Raw genomic sequence first — 12012 nt, 5'->3', positions numbered from 1 at the left:
ACCCAGTTAAATTTTACTCGTCCGAATCGGCCCTATGACTGCTTTGGGTGCTGGAAGAGTAAAATATGTTGTTGGCATGACCCATTAATATTTCTCCCATCAACAATTCGTTCTTGACTGGGATAATATTTTAATTAAAGTGTCATTTACAGACTTGTCAAAAAGTCATATCAAGGTAACAACAGTACTTGCAATTTTCCTATTTTTTTCATTTGCAATAACCAACATTGATATAGGGTATGGCAAGTAAGCATTTATTAGTTTTGTGTCTAAGGCAGTCTATAAAATACAGTAGCATCAATGTGTCTGTCATTGATGCATCCTGATAATGTTTAACATCTTCCGACAATTGAAAGCGTTGACCTTGGTATCTGTTCCCTAAACAATAACCAACTTTTTAAACTGCATTCTCCAAATGGATGTGCCCATGTGCCATAGATGACTTAATTTTGCCAAAAGATAATATCTATCACAGGCACATGGTTTATTGCCAAATTTCTTTCGATGTCATATTAATTGGTTTTGCTTTGTTCTTTTAATGGTTTGCACTTCACTAAATATTGAACATCATATCTGTCGAATTTTAACAAAGCTGGACTGTTTTATCTGGTTTGTAATCATTAATCTGTGTCTTTGATGCTGTCATTATTTATGATTGATATATTGATCATGTTAAACTCTAACCATTAGCAAAGATAAGGAAACAACCTCTGTCTTTGTTCTATCAACTTGATACGTTGTCCCCAATCCCACAATTATATTTTGGTATTGCCAAATGGTAAAAATACCAATGAAGTAGATCCAACTCTTATTTTTTGGAAACATAACCCATAGTGAACAATAAAATTAGTTTGCGCATTCCTTGTTCTACTGTCTTTGCCGATTAAATACCCTTTGCACCTAATTGTGAGACCTCTTCCTTTCGAAGTAACTGACTGCGATTTAATTTAATCTGCATGGGAATATTAACTGTGGACTGTTTGATATTACAATATATAGTTGACATCGAAAACCTATGGTTTGCCACCAAAATCAAGTTGATACCTGCTCTAATAGCACAGTTATTGCTATTTTACTTTCAAACTGGCAGCCATTTTGAAATTCAAGATGGCTGCCATTTATTGTTTGTGAGAATATCACCATTGGACAGGCTGACATTTAGAAAATAGGGTTTGGTACCAAAATCATGTCGATACCTACTCTAATAGCGCAGTTATGGTTACTTTTACTGTATAAATGGCGGCCATTTTGAAATTCCAAAATGGCCGCCAAGACAATCACGGAAAAAATGGACCTTTGCATTTTTGGATTCAGCATACCAAAAATATCTGGAAAATGCAATAAAATTGCTTTGGGCAAGCCTATCTCGCAAACCTGTTTTTTTGGACACTAGGTTTCTCACTAAAATTCGACTTCTTGTTTCCATCCCTCAATATTAATTTCTATGTGTGGAGAAACATTATTAGCTGAATACAAATAAGTTGATCAGTATTATATAATTATTATACCACTGCAATATGTTTTGAATTGTTTAGGCGCCCCAATTAACTTTTTAACAAGGACATTAAGGTAGGTAGGTAGCCCTGCGGTGCGATAATAGGCCGAGGCCCTAGGCCTTTTTACTTCACTAATCCAGCTGGTCGAGGTGAAGACAGGTACTATGAATGATGATTCGGAAGGCTAAAGTGTGATAATTTTAATACAGAAATAAACGCCAAAATATATGCTTACGAACATTGGTTCGCGCGAGTTATGTTCATTGATATTGACCTTCAGGCCAGTATAATGTAGTGAGACGGCGATCTGCGGCGATATCCAGCCTAGCTATGTTGTACGAAGCACGCTGCGGGTGCGGTGTAACGCTCCCGATGCGTGTACAAACCCTAGGTTTTGCCTACGCGTAGTAAATGCGTAGCATTTACTACGCGTAGACTACGTTAATCCTACGCGTAGCCCACGAAGCCTACGCGTAGCAAAAGTTGCAGTATTTTTTATCTGTACTGTAGCAATCATGGTTAGGTAGCACACTCTGCACGTTTTCCCATAGTGGCTGATGGGACATGTTGTTTACCTCTGGGATTTATTTTAGGACGAGTCCTAATGCAATGACAATGTCGGTAGGCGCGCTGTCGGTAGGCACTGGCAGGCTTAGGTAACTGACGAAGCCGCCGGTAATTATTAGGCTTAGGCCTAGAAAGGGCAGATTAAAGCATTCATATGATTATCGTATATTAAACGCCTAATTAAAGAAACTCTCTTTACATTCATTTTACTAGACAGTACGTCTGTTCTGACGAACGTTCAGATCTGGTGTAGGCATTGATAGGCGACTGATAATGTGTTAAACAGCTGATGCATTACGACGCGTTACAACGCGTAGCGATCGCTTCATAGCGGTTCGTGCTACGCAAATCCTACGCATTGCCTACGCAAATCCTACGCGTTATCTACGCGTAGCTACGCGTGCTACGAAGGCAGTAATTTTTATCTGTACTGTACGTTGATTTTTGGTGGATTCTTGTCTTTGGTCGGTTTTTAGATGAACACTTAGGTTGAATCGGTGTCAAGCAATCCCTCTCTGCTGTAAAAATCGTTGTTGTAACTTAAAGAACTGTGAACAACATGAAAAGAATGGAGAAATAAAAATAAAGTTTAATAAAATCAAGTCGCCTAGTCACTTATACTATATAGTGTTGCTTTAATATTCAATAATTAAAAACAGTTTAAAAAAAATAATTGAAAAGCATCGTCATATGTTGAGCCTGTGGACCATGGTGGATAATCGCAACAATCAAGAAATCAATATAAATGTTCATTTAAACAACTTTATGGTAACTATTGTTATTAGGCAGTTTTCGCCGCACAACGTTAACGTTAACGGATGATGTCATAATTTATTCATCTTGCATTGCGGAGTACATTAATTTCAGGATTTTAAGTGCTCAACGTACGTTAGTTAATGGGTTTGCCCATACGTATATCGATTTGTTTACAAAAGAGGCGGAGCTATTGCACTGCATGTTGGGTACTAACATTAAAGTTAACGTCGTGCGGCAACTACCTATTAGCTCAATCAATGGGGAAGGTAACCCTTTCAGCTGAACCTGCAGGCCAGCTGATATGAATGCGGGCCCTAAAAATAACCCTGTGTTGGTTATAAACAGTGTATAAACAGCACCTAGGCCTAGGGTACAGGTTTTTAAAAGGGCCTAATGTTGGATTAACAATCACTGAAAATAATGTGTAGGACTATTTTGGTGTTTAATGAAGCATTTAACATGTTTACCCGGGTGGGCTAGAGTAAGATACCTGCGATGATCCTGGCAATGATCGTTATTGGCTATCCATGGCCAGTGTGGTGTTGTGTCACTTGTTTGTGGTGTTCCAAACTGAGGCCTAACCTAGGCCTAGCGAGGGCCTAGGCCTGTAGTTAGGCTAAGCTCCATAGGCCCCTAGGCCAGGTAGGTTAAGACAGGCCTAAAAAATTGAATGTCGGAAAATTGACAGGTAAAGTATGGGCTATAGCTCGTACTTTTAGAACTAAATATTAACAATGTAATACTCACATTTCAATGAAAATCATGTTATCTTGTTTTTGTTTTCCATCGATTGTCGGCAATGTAGACTCGTCTCCCTGTCAAGAAAGATTCACATGGTTGTTTAGTTTGTTGACCCACACACAGTGACATAGAGCAGACCTGGATTGACACGATATGTGACGGTCCAGTATATTACTACGCGTGTGATATAATTGACTGGATTGTATTGCGGAGATAATCGTAAATAATTGAAAATTATAGCGATACAAAAGAATAACATATAAATATTGAGAAAGACATAGTGGCTCATATCTGTGAGAAAACACTTAAAGAGTCATGAATATCTGGAGCTACTTTGTTTACGTGTATGCACCCTTCTGAAATGACATTGTGAAAAAGTGCCGGCCAGGACTAATTTAAATCAGCTTTTTATTAATTATTAATAAATGACACGATTTTGGAAAACACCACATAGCCTATTACCTGCCCAGTACCAATCTGAACATTTGAGTGAAAATTTGGTTGAAATCAGTTCAGTAAACAAAACCTGGACATACAAACCCCAATTTGCCTTTTATTATAGATTTATACTCATAAAGTAAAGTAGGATACAAATATTTGGCTGGCACAATTGATTCTAAAAAAAAAAGTAATTTTTGATCTTTTACATATGACTTTTATTGTATATAATTAATGTTTGTTGATACAATGTCGGTTCAAACGTTAATTCGTTCAATACTTGGAAAAAAAAATGAATGAAGAATGAATGAACTTGATTGCTTTAATTGGCATAAAACACTGAACACAGCGAGCGCTCATTGATTGAAAGGAGCGCTCTTTGATTGAAAGCAAGCAAAAAGACAGCATTATCGGCGCTTCATACTTTTTGGCACTCGATCGGTGGCGGCCGATAGTGTTGGCGGCCGAAGTCTACCTAATCCCTATTAGGCCTAGCCCCTCTAGACTCATACTTTGACTTAAAATGATTAAATTAGGCCTAGGCGTAGTCCTGTAGTCTTCTAGACGGTCCTACTAAATACCACACGGACCACACGACTCCACTCGAATGCAAAATGATTAAAATATTACCACACGAGAGTAGAAAACGACTTGGTAATCAGTAAAAACCAACTTTTATAGTGATAGTTGTCCGAATTATGGTAAAAATTGACTAAAAATGTTTTGACATATTAAGTATCTTTAACGCATTGACGTCTGTAGAAACGCGTTCAACGATAACCTTTTTTAAATAGGCTTACTGCACTCACTTCGTAATTACTTCGAGAGACTATTTTATTCTAAAAATTAAAGGCACACCACATAAAATCTAATGAACTAAAAAATAGTATTTGTTGTTAAAATTACTAACTTTATTATATTATAAGTAGGCCTAATATACAAACTATTATTGTTATCACATAATTATTATATTGTAATATAATACGCCTTATTTAAATTATGTAGGCTAAATTACAAAATTGAAAAATTTTAAAAATATATACAGTTCTTACAAAATAGGATTGAAATAAAGGTGGGCGTTACTCCCACAGAAGAGAAAAATTGTCAGTTCAGGATTCATTCCTTTAGTTATTATGGGTATTGTTTTTCAGTTTTTCATAATATATATTTATTGTGTACAACAATGAGTAATAAAGGAGATAACGCTTAAATGTAAAATATATTATAAACAAATAGATTCAGAATGACCAATTTATCCGAAGTCAAGAATTAGATTCCATTGGGATACGAGTAAAATATAAACAAACATATTCAAGATTTAAAAATATTTATTTATAATATATTTTTATTTATAACATTTCATCAAATATCTACTTACTTCGGGACCGCTCATTTTATTAACATTCTACAGTATGATAGATAAATTTGTTGACTGCTTCCTAAATCACTGTAGGGCTAACGGAACAGTACCGTATTTATAGTTAATTGACATACATCAGCCCTGTACACATAAACCATTACTGTTTTTTTTTTTTATCAAGATATGCCCTTTGTGTTTATGCTAATTAATATGTCAAACTATGCAAGATATCACAATAAAGAAAGTGGCAGGGACGATTACAATTTTTGAGAAGAAATAAATATATTTTTCATTTCCCGAAAGACATAAACTCTTGTTTTCTGCCACTTGTGATTAGTCTTAACTAAAAATCAGCAACAGCAACACTATGAAGCAATGATGATAAACGTACTAATTTTTTTTTTAAATTAACCTTCTATAAACTGATCTCTTGCATACTTGACACATAAATTAGCATAAACAGTAAAGTCATATTTTTTTAATGAAATAACACATGGTTTATATAGCTGTACAGAGCTGATGCATGCTAATTAGCAGAGGTTACTTATAAAATATACTGTACATGGTAATATTTAGGCCAACATATTAGCTCAGGACATAGTAACCTAATAATAATAATAATAATAATAATAATAATAATGAAGTGAGTATATATTTGATGAAAAATGAAAATGTTTTAGTTTTTATACGGTAATTCTCCTACTCTGGTAACCCAATGGAAACTAATTCTTTACTACAACAATTCTGTATTTATCACTTCTAATATATTTTATATTAATCTTCTTTATTCCATTGATGTACTGTACATTCAAATTAAAAAAAATGTATGTATGAGCATTGAAAGAAATAGAATAAATGTATCTAACAATATATTAATACAAATGTACTACCAGATAGGCCTAGGTTAGACTAGACCCTACGTCTTTTTGAACTCCGCTTAGCCTGCGTAGTCTGACGTATTTGCAGGTTATTACTCTTTCCTAAATATGTAACATAATAATATTTTGTTTTACGTAGTGTATATGCTGTCTCTTATACACATCTAGATGTGTATAAGAGACAGGTCTACATGCCTTGTTGTCATAATTTTTTGTTTCAACGACTTATATATAATTTGAAGAACACACGTGGATTTACAATGATATACCTGTATATATATGGGTATTTCCATGAAGTTTGGCCAAGGTCACAAATCACACCATCACCAGTTAAATTCAAGACTGTGCTAGGCCCACAGAAAGAATTCAAGTATGTTGTGTTATTAAAAACGTAGTCTGAGCTTCAATGTACTATGACAGAAAATTTGGGTTCACATAGGCTTCAGCTTTTTGAAATAGAAACTTTTTTCATACAGTGTCCCATCCGAATTCAGCGGAAAATTTGGGACATTTTTAACATGCATTGTATTTTCGATTATAAAATCAACGAACATTACGTAAACCCGACTTACTTTTGTATTAATTTCATGCTTCAACAACCATTGATACGATGCGTATGTTTTGATTTGCAGAGATTCCCATTTTCGCACAAACGTGATTGTTTATAAATTAGCTGTAAAGACGTAATGCGTGGTGTCCCCTGTTGTAAAAATAGTTGCGTCCTGTCCGGGGGTGTACACTGTTGTTGTAATAATAAATTTCCAAAATTTAATGTGTATTATATTAGTTACGTATTTGAATATTATGTGAATATAATTATAATTATATTTGCTGTTTCGTTATTCGATTAGAATCAATAAAGCAATAAAAATGAGTTGTGGTGTCCATTTTAATATCGATACGTCTTGAAACCAATCAGGGTTTTCAAAGTGCACCACCCTCACTTTTGAAATGGATCATTCTTAAAATGCCTTGCGAATCATGTTTGAAACCCGTCTGAGATCTGAAGAACAACTTTCTGGTCAATAAACATTGCGCGGGCTGCTTTCAATTCTGGAGTCCTGTGGTTGCGTCTTGATTTTCTTCTCGATTTTTGTTACGTATTGTTATTAATACGCCTGAATGAAAAGAAAGGTAAGTGAATAATTCAATTATTAATCAACCTAGTTAAAATGCTAAAGTGTCGTAAGTCATGTGATTATTTTCAAGTTTCCAATTTGTTTTTATTATTGCAGAAATTTTGACAATTCTGATTTAGAATTAAATTTTGCCTGGTTTGGTTTTGATTACGTCTTGATCGGAAATAGCCTAGGCCCTAGACATTTGTCTGTAATTCTTTGGAATTAATATATTCTTTGGTGATGTAAAATAATTAAAGATTGTTGTACATGTTTTCGCTATTCTATATTATTTATTATTATAATATAAAATAACATTATGTAGGGGAATTGTAGGGACGTATCACGAGCCAGGACAGATGCGATGTCCTTGGCTCGCTGGATACGTCTTGCTGTCATAAGATGATAGGATGCATTTTATTTAGTGTAATATGTCCTAAATATGATGTAATTAAACTAAACGTTGTTTTAAATAAACTAGGAAAAAAGTAGTATTTGTCCGTTTATACAATATTAGTTTAGGGTGAAATTGAACCAGGACGTATTGTAGAGGCCTGGGGAAATGGTGTCCTTTTTGGTTCGGATAGGCCTAGGTTAGACTAGACCCTACGTCTTTTTGAACTCCGCTTAGCCTGCGTAGTCTGACGTATTTGCAGGTTATTACTCTTTCCTAAATATGTAACATAATAATATTTTGTTTTACGTAGTGTATATGTAGATTTAATAAATATTTGTAGATGAAATTATAGGATTCGATTTAAATTTCCACGGACGTATCGCATGATTGGGCTGAAACGGCGTCCATGGATACGTCTTGCAAGTTGCAAATTAAGAAGGGAAATATCATGTGGTTGGCCAGGTATAATATTATACTGTAGCTTTCTCGGCCGTGGACAATCTCGATCAATGAGGCCTATCATGGGTAGCCGATAATTGTTTTTATTGTTTACTTTTATTAAATTATAAAAGCATAATTAAGTGTTCACTTTCAAATTAAAATTTAATCTCAGGCTTGCCCTAAATCTAAAATATATATATTTTTTTAAATAAAACTATGTTCACATTATTACATTGACAAATTAATATATTAAGTTAGGTGGCATTTCCAATAAATTCCACAGAATATCAGATTTTTTTGGGATCCTAAATTATTGTATAATAAATACATTTGACAATCTTAAAAGCAATACAAAAAATAATTTAATAAATTGTATGAAATTTCTTGCATTTCAAGCATCTCATTTTCTATTTACAATCCATACTACAGGTGGTATGTCTTATAAGCTACGAATAAACCTTCGATTGAAACCTTCAACATCAAGTGAGCCTACACCGGATAATCATCCATGTACTTCAACCGGTACTGCAAAAAAACCAAACTGGTACCAGAGACTAAAGCAAAATGATCCTGAAGGATATGAAGCCCACAAGAAAATTGATGCAATTAAGTCAGTTCTCTGGAGAGCCAGCCTTACTGGGGATAAGAAGAAACATTATAATGAGATGTCAGCAAAAAGAATGAGGGAATATAGGCAAAGGAAGAAAGAGGCTGCTGTAGCTACACCGGTGTTAAAAAGGAATAGAAAAAAGAAGAATAATGCGACAACAAGGCAAAGTGAAAGAGAAAAGGAAGCAAAAAGAGAAAAAGAAAGAGAAAGAAAAAGAGCACAAAGAGCAGCGCTGAGTCAAGCTAAGAGGGAAGAAATCAATCGAAAGCGAAGGGAGAATCCTAATATCAAAATTGGACTAAAAAAGTTCTATGAACTAAGGCCATCACATATTAAGACTGTTGGCACCATGAAGTACAGAGGCTGCCTGTGTGAATATTGTACTAATATTGACTTGAAAGTCACAGCAATTAACAATATTGCACATAGGTGGAATATGCCATCACCGCTCCAGGGCGTCTATGACGTAGCACGCCTATCGATGTGTTTGAAAGAGGGGCAGTACCACAAGCCAGCTTGTATAGCGAGGGAATGTGTTGATTGTGGAACAAGTCAACTTAAATGCCACCTGAAGCCCATCAAAATTTCACAAGGGGAGAAACCAATAAAATGGAGAAAGTGGGAGAAGAAATCTATCCAAACCAGTGGCACAACAGAATCTCGACAAGTGATCATTACGAAGGAGGGCACCATAAACGAATGTATTGAGGAACTAGTCGAGGCATCTGAGCAGATATCCACTCATCTTTTTAATGCTTCCTGGCAAAATCAACAATTCTCGCAATTGACAAAGAATCTACCAACTGGCTGGGTGGTTATGGTACTGGACTTAGCCGAGAATTATACCTGCAAATACCAGGATGAAATCCAGTCAGCCCATTGGTACCACACCAATGCAACAGTCCATCCTATTTTAGCATATTATGCTTGCCCCCTTTGTGGTGAAACTATGGAGGAATCTATAGTTTTTATCTCACTGGACAAGTCCCACGACTTCCATGCTGTTAACAAGTTCATGGAAATAGCTGTGTCCCATTTAAAAAAACAACTTGGTAAGACAATGAAGCAGATAGTCAGGTTTTCAGATGGCTATGGAGCTCAGTACAAGAGCAAGGGACCATTTTTTGACATATCCTGTGCTGAAGAAAAGTACAACATCAAAGTCCACCATGTATTCTATGGCTCCAGGCATGGAAAAGGTCCCAGTGATGGGGAAAGTGCGGTGGTAAAGCGCCAAACATCAATGGCTGTTTTAGGAGGCAAGGCAGTAATCAATGACGCCAAAGGCCTGTTTGATTTTTGTGTCCTTAATGTAACCAAGAAACCAGTAGCCATAGATGAATGCCTTCACTTCCAAAGAAAGTTCTTCTACACTGATAACATCGATCATGATCGTGGCATCAACCCTGTGAATCTCCGTACAGTCAAAGGAACCAGACTCATTCACAGCGTAAAATGTATTGAACCTGGCCTGATATCAACCAGAAACCTGTCATGCTTTTGTGCTCCATGCGCTAAAGAAAGTGGTATGTGTCAAAATGCTGAATACGTGAAGGAGTGGAAGCAAGCTACGATATGTGATGCAGCCAAACTGCCAAGCATTATGCAAGGTATGACATTCATTCTTCTCTATACAGTACTCAAATACATACACAGTACAATGCAACATGAAATGGTAAAGGTCATGTACACACATTTATTGTTTCTTTTGAATGTTTTATTATAATCTCTAGTTAACAATTTTGCTTGGTTTTGTTTAGTTCGAGAAAGCCAGGATTCCGATGCACTGGAGAAGGACTTGATTGATGCTACTGTGGAGGACTTGAGTGATGCTGCAGCTGATATTATTAACGGTATGAATCTACATTTAACTTTATTATAATTACAGTACTGTACATTGAAAATCCTTTGTTAATAAAACAACCAAGCCTGTCATTCTGATCTATTTTCCAAAGGTAAAAATGTTTTATAAGAGTGTATAGTACTGTATATAAATGATTATACAAATGATATGTATACATAATTGTTTTCTTTTTTTTAACAGATGAAGCCAATTTGCATGACATATGTGTGCAAGATTTTGTTGCTGTGAGAGTAAAAAATACTGGAAAGAAAGCAAGATCTGATGAATTGCATGTTGCCCAGGTAAATATTTGTTATCCATTCACTTACAGTATTTTGTTAACTTTAAGTTAATGCATGAGGCCTTTACAAGAATGAGAAAACTGCATCAGGATTCTAAATGCTGCTCGTTTGATAGCTGAAAAATAGTGGAGTGATGGTCATCCACATTGTTTTTCTCATGTAATATATTAAAGTCTAGATTACTGAAGTAACACAGTGTTACTCTAATCAGTCTATATTATGCTGTTTTATTTGTTCAAATTACAGGTTGCATCTGTACTTCAGGATGCTTCATATGGCCTGTCATACATGGTGAAGATGAAAAGCAGCAGGCAGCATTACACATGGCCACAGGGTGACGAAGTATTCTTCATACATCCTCTATGCGATATCGTTACAAAACTTGATGCGCCAGAACCAGTTGCTGTGGGCTCACGATTATCCTTCAAATTTGACATGTCCCAAGCTCAGAAACTTTTTAATGAAGAGTAGAATGTAGTTTAGTTTCTAGAGCCCACAGATTGTGTACTCCTGATAAACTTCAAACAGAGCTTAGTAACATCAGGAAAAAACCAAAAAACAAATACGAAGAACGAAAATTAATAATAGGCCTAGTATTAATTTTATTAAATAAGGAACATGATGGCGATGTGATATCAGCTACATATACTGTAGTAGATGTTTAAATAAGGTAAAGAAACACTTAATTAAAGAGGTAAAATTCATAACTTTATGGCAGTATAAAAATGTTTCTCATTTTATATCTACTAAGGATCAAACCCCTAAGGAGTACAGAAGTTCTGTTGTATATCATTTTAAATGTCCAGGCTGCAATAGTGATTATATTGGTAAGACAGATAGGTGCTTAATAACTAGACAGATATTCCAATTCCACTTGCCATTAGTTGTCACGTCTCATCGTGAGACTCACGGATGATCGATAAGTAGCCAGTCTCGATATAATAAATAATAACTCGCAGATTTATAGACTGAGAAAATCCCAGGACAACTTTGGCATTTATAATTAATTTATTTTTTGGTACAGTATTTTCATTGCGAATTAAGGTTGCCTTTTCCATTTCATTT

The 12012-nt window shown here is 35.3% G+C and overlaps 1 protein-coding gene across 1 annotated transcript; it reads left to right on the top strand.

Moving 5' to 3' along the window:
* Positions 1-6473: 6473 nt before the first annotated feature.
* LOC117102392 lies at positions 6474-11488 on the top strand. Its single transcript, XM_033242644.1, has 4 exons — positions 6474-10412; positions 10563-10655; positions 10847-10947; positions 11194-11488. Exons 1-4 carry the CDS (start codon positions 8567-8569, stop codon positions 11416-11418), a joined length of 2265 nt encoding a protein of 754 aa, XP_033098535.1. The 5' UTR covers positions 6474-8566; the 3' UTR covers positions 11419-11488.
* The last annotated feature ends 524 nt before the right edge of the window (positions 11489-12012 follow it).

This window comes from Anneissia japonica, unplaced genomic scaffold (assembly GCF_011630105.1).
Source record: "Anneissia japonica isolate Jap-2015-1 unplaced genomic scaffold, ASM1163010v1 scaffold285012_len62299_cov145, whole genome shotgun sequence".
Classification (NCBI taxonomy): Eukaryota; Metazoa; Echinodermata; class Crinoidea; order Comatulida; family Comatulidae; genus Anneissia; species Anneissia japonica.
Note: the sequence above shows the minus strand (reverse complement) of the source record. Positions and strands in the feature narration are given on the sequence as shown.

Bases quoted from the DNA above. Each gene is read 5' to 3' on its own strand.
- LOC117102392 (XM_033242644.1), top strand. From the start codon at position 8,567: ATGAAATTTCTTGCATTTCAAGCATCTCATTTTCTATTTACAATCCAT. The intron at 10,413-10,562 runs GTATGACATTCA...GGTTTTGTTTAG, and splicing joins ACTGCCAAGCATTATGCAAG to TTCGAGAAAGCCAGGATTCC. The intron at 10,656-10,846 runs GTATGAATCTAC...TTTTTTTAACAG, and splicing joins TGCAGCTGATATTATTAACG to ATGAAGCCAATTTGCATGAC.